Here is a 690-nt window from a genome sequence, read left to right as displayed (position 1 = left end):
CGTGTGTATAACTACATCAGTGTTTCTAAATGGACCTGAATACTAAATACAGTTGTTGGTACAACAACTCGGTTCTAATGTTCTCTCGGTTTACAGATAAATCCCCTATCTGTACCGACAGTATTCGTGACAACCCGCCTGGCATCGCTTCCTCAAATTCCTCTATTGGCCCAGAGACAAAGCCTATAGAAACTCTTAACTGTGATTGGTCACTGGGAACGTCAATTATTCACATCACATTCATGCCGTGAGAAACGACGAATAGACGCAAAACAGGGGGAAGAGGAGAGAGTGTCTAACGGACGTAGATAGGCAGAGGGGGCGGACAACCCGGTGCCCTTTATCACTTAAGCACACGTTTAAAAACTGCCGTGGAGCAGTGGTTTTTAAAGCGCAAAAATGGCGCAGCCAGACTCCAAGAAGATCTTCTTTGAGAACCTGTCGGGTGCGGGCAAAGCCATTGCAGTGCTGACGAGCGGAGGAGATGCTCAAGGTAAAACTGCACATACGTCGGGTCGGTGTGACGTCGTGAACAGTACCGCAGAGGCCGACAACACACGACTCACGTCGGCGTGTCTGTGTAGAGGACGGCCAGCAGTGTGCGGGGCAGTGAGCAAAGGAATTCGCAGAGCACAACCATTAATTCAGGAAGCTTGCCAGTTAGCATGCTAACGTGATACATCCTGCTGA

General features: G+C 49.3%; 1 protein-coding gene across 8 annotated transcripts in view; it reads left to right on the top strand.

Moving 5' to 3' along the window:
• Positions 1-239: 239 nt before the first annotated feature.
• The window catches only part of pfkpa (phosphofructokinase, platelet a), a 17,455-nt gene continuing 17,004 nt past the window's right edge, over positions 240-690 (top strand). For 4 of the 8 annotated variants that reach the window (XM_008307670.3, XM_008307666.3, XM_008307667.3 and 1 more), the window contains exon 1: positions 241-493. In XM_008307670.3, the coding sequence (XP_008305892.1) occupies positions 400-493 (94 nt within the window). In that variant the 5' untranslated portion in view covers positions 241-399. Of the gene's footprint in view, positions 494-690 lie in introns of all 8 variants that reach the window. The other 4 variants (XM_008307668.3, XM_008307665.3, XM_008307669.3 and 1 more) reach the window with 2 other exon arrangements.

The sequence above is a fragment of the Cynoglossus semilaevis genome, chromosome 3, assembly GCF_000523025.1.
Source record: "Cynoglossus semilaevis isolate Cse_v1.0 chromosome 3, Cse_v1.0, whole genome shotgun sequence".
In the NCBI taxonomy this organism is placed as follows: Eukaryota; Metazoa; Chordata; class Actinopteri; order Pleuronectiformes; family Cynoglossidae; genus Cynoglossus; species Cynoglossus semilaevis.
This window is presented reverse-complemented; position numbering and strand designations above follow the sequence as displayed.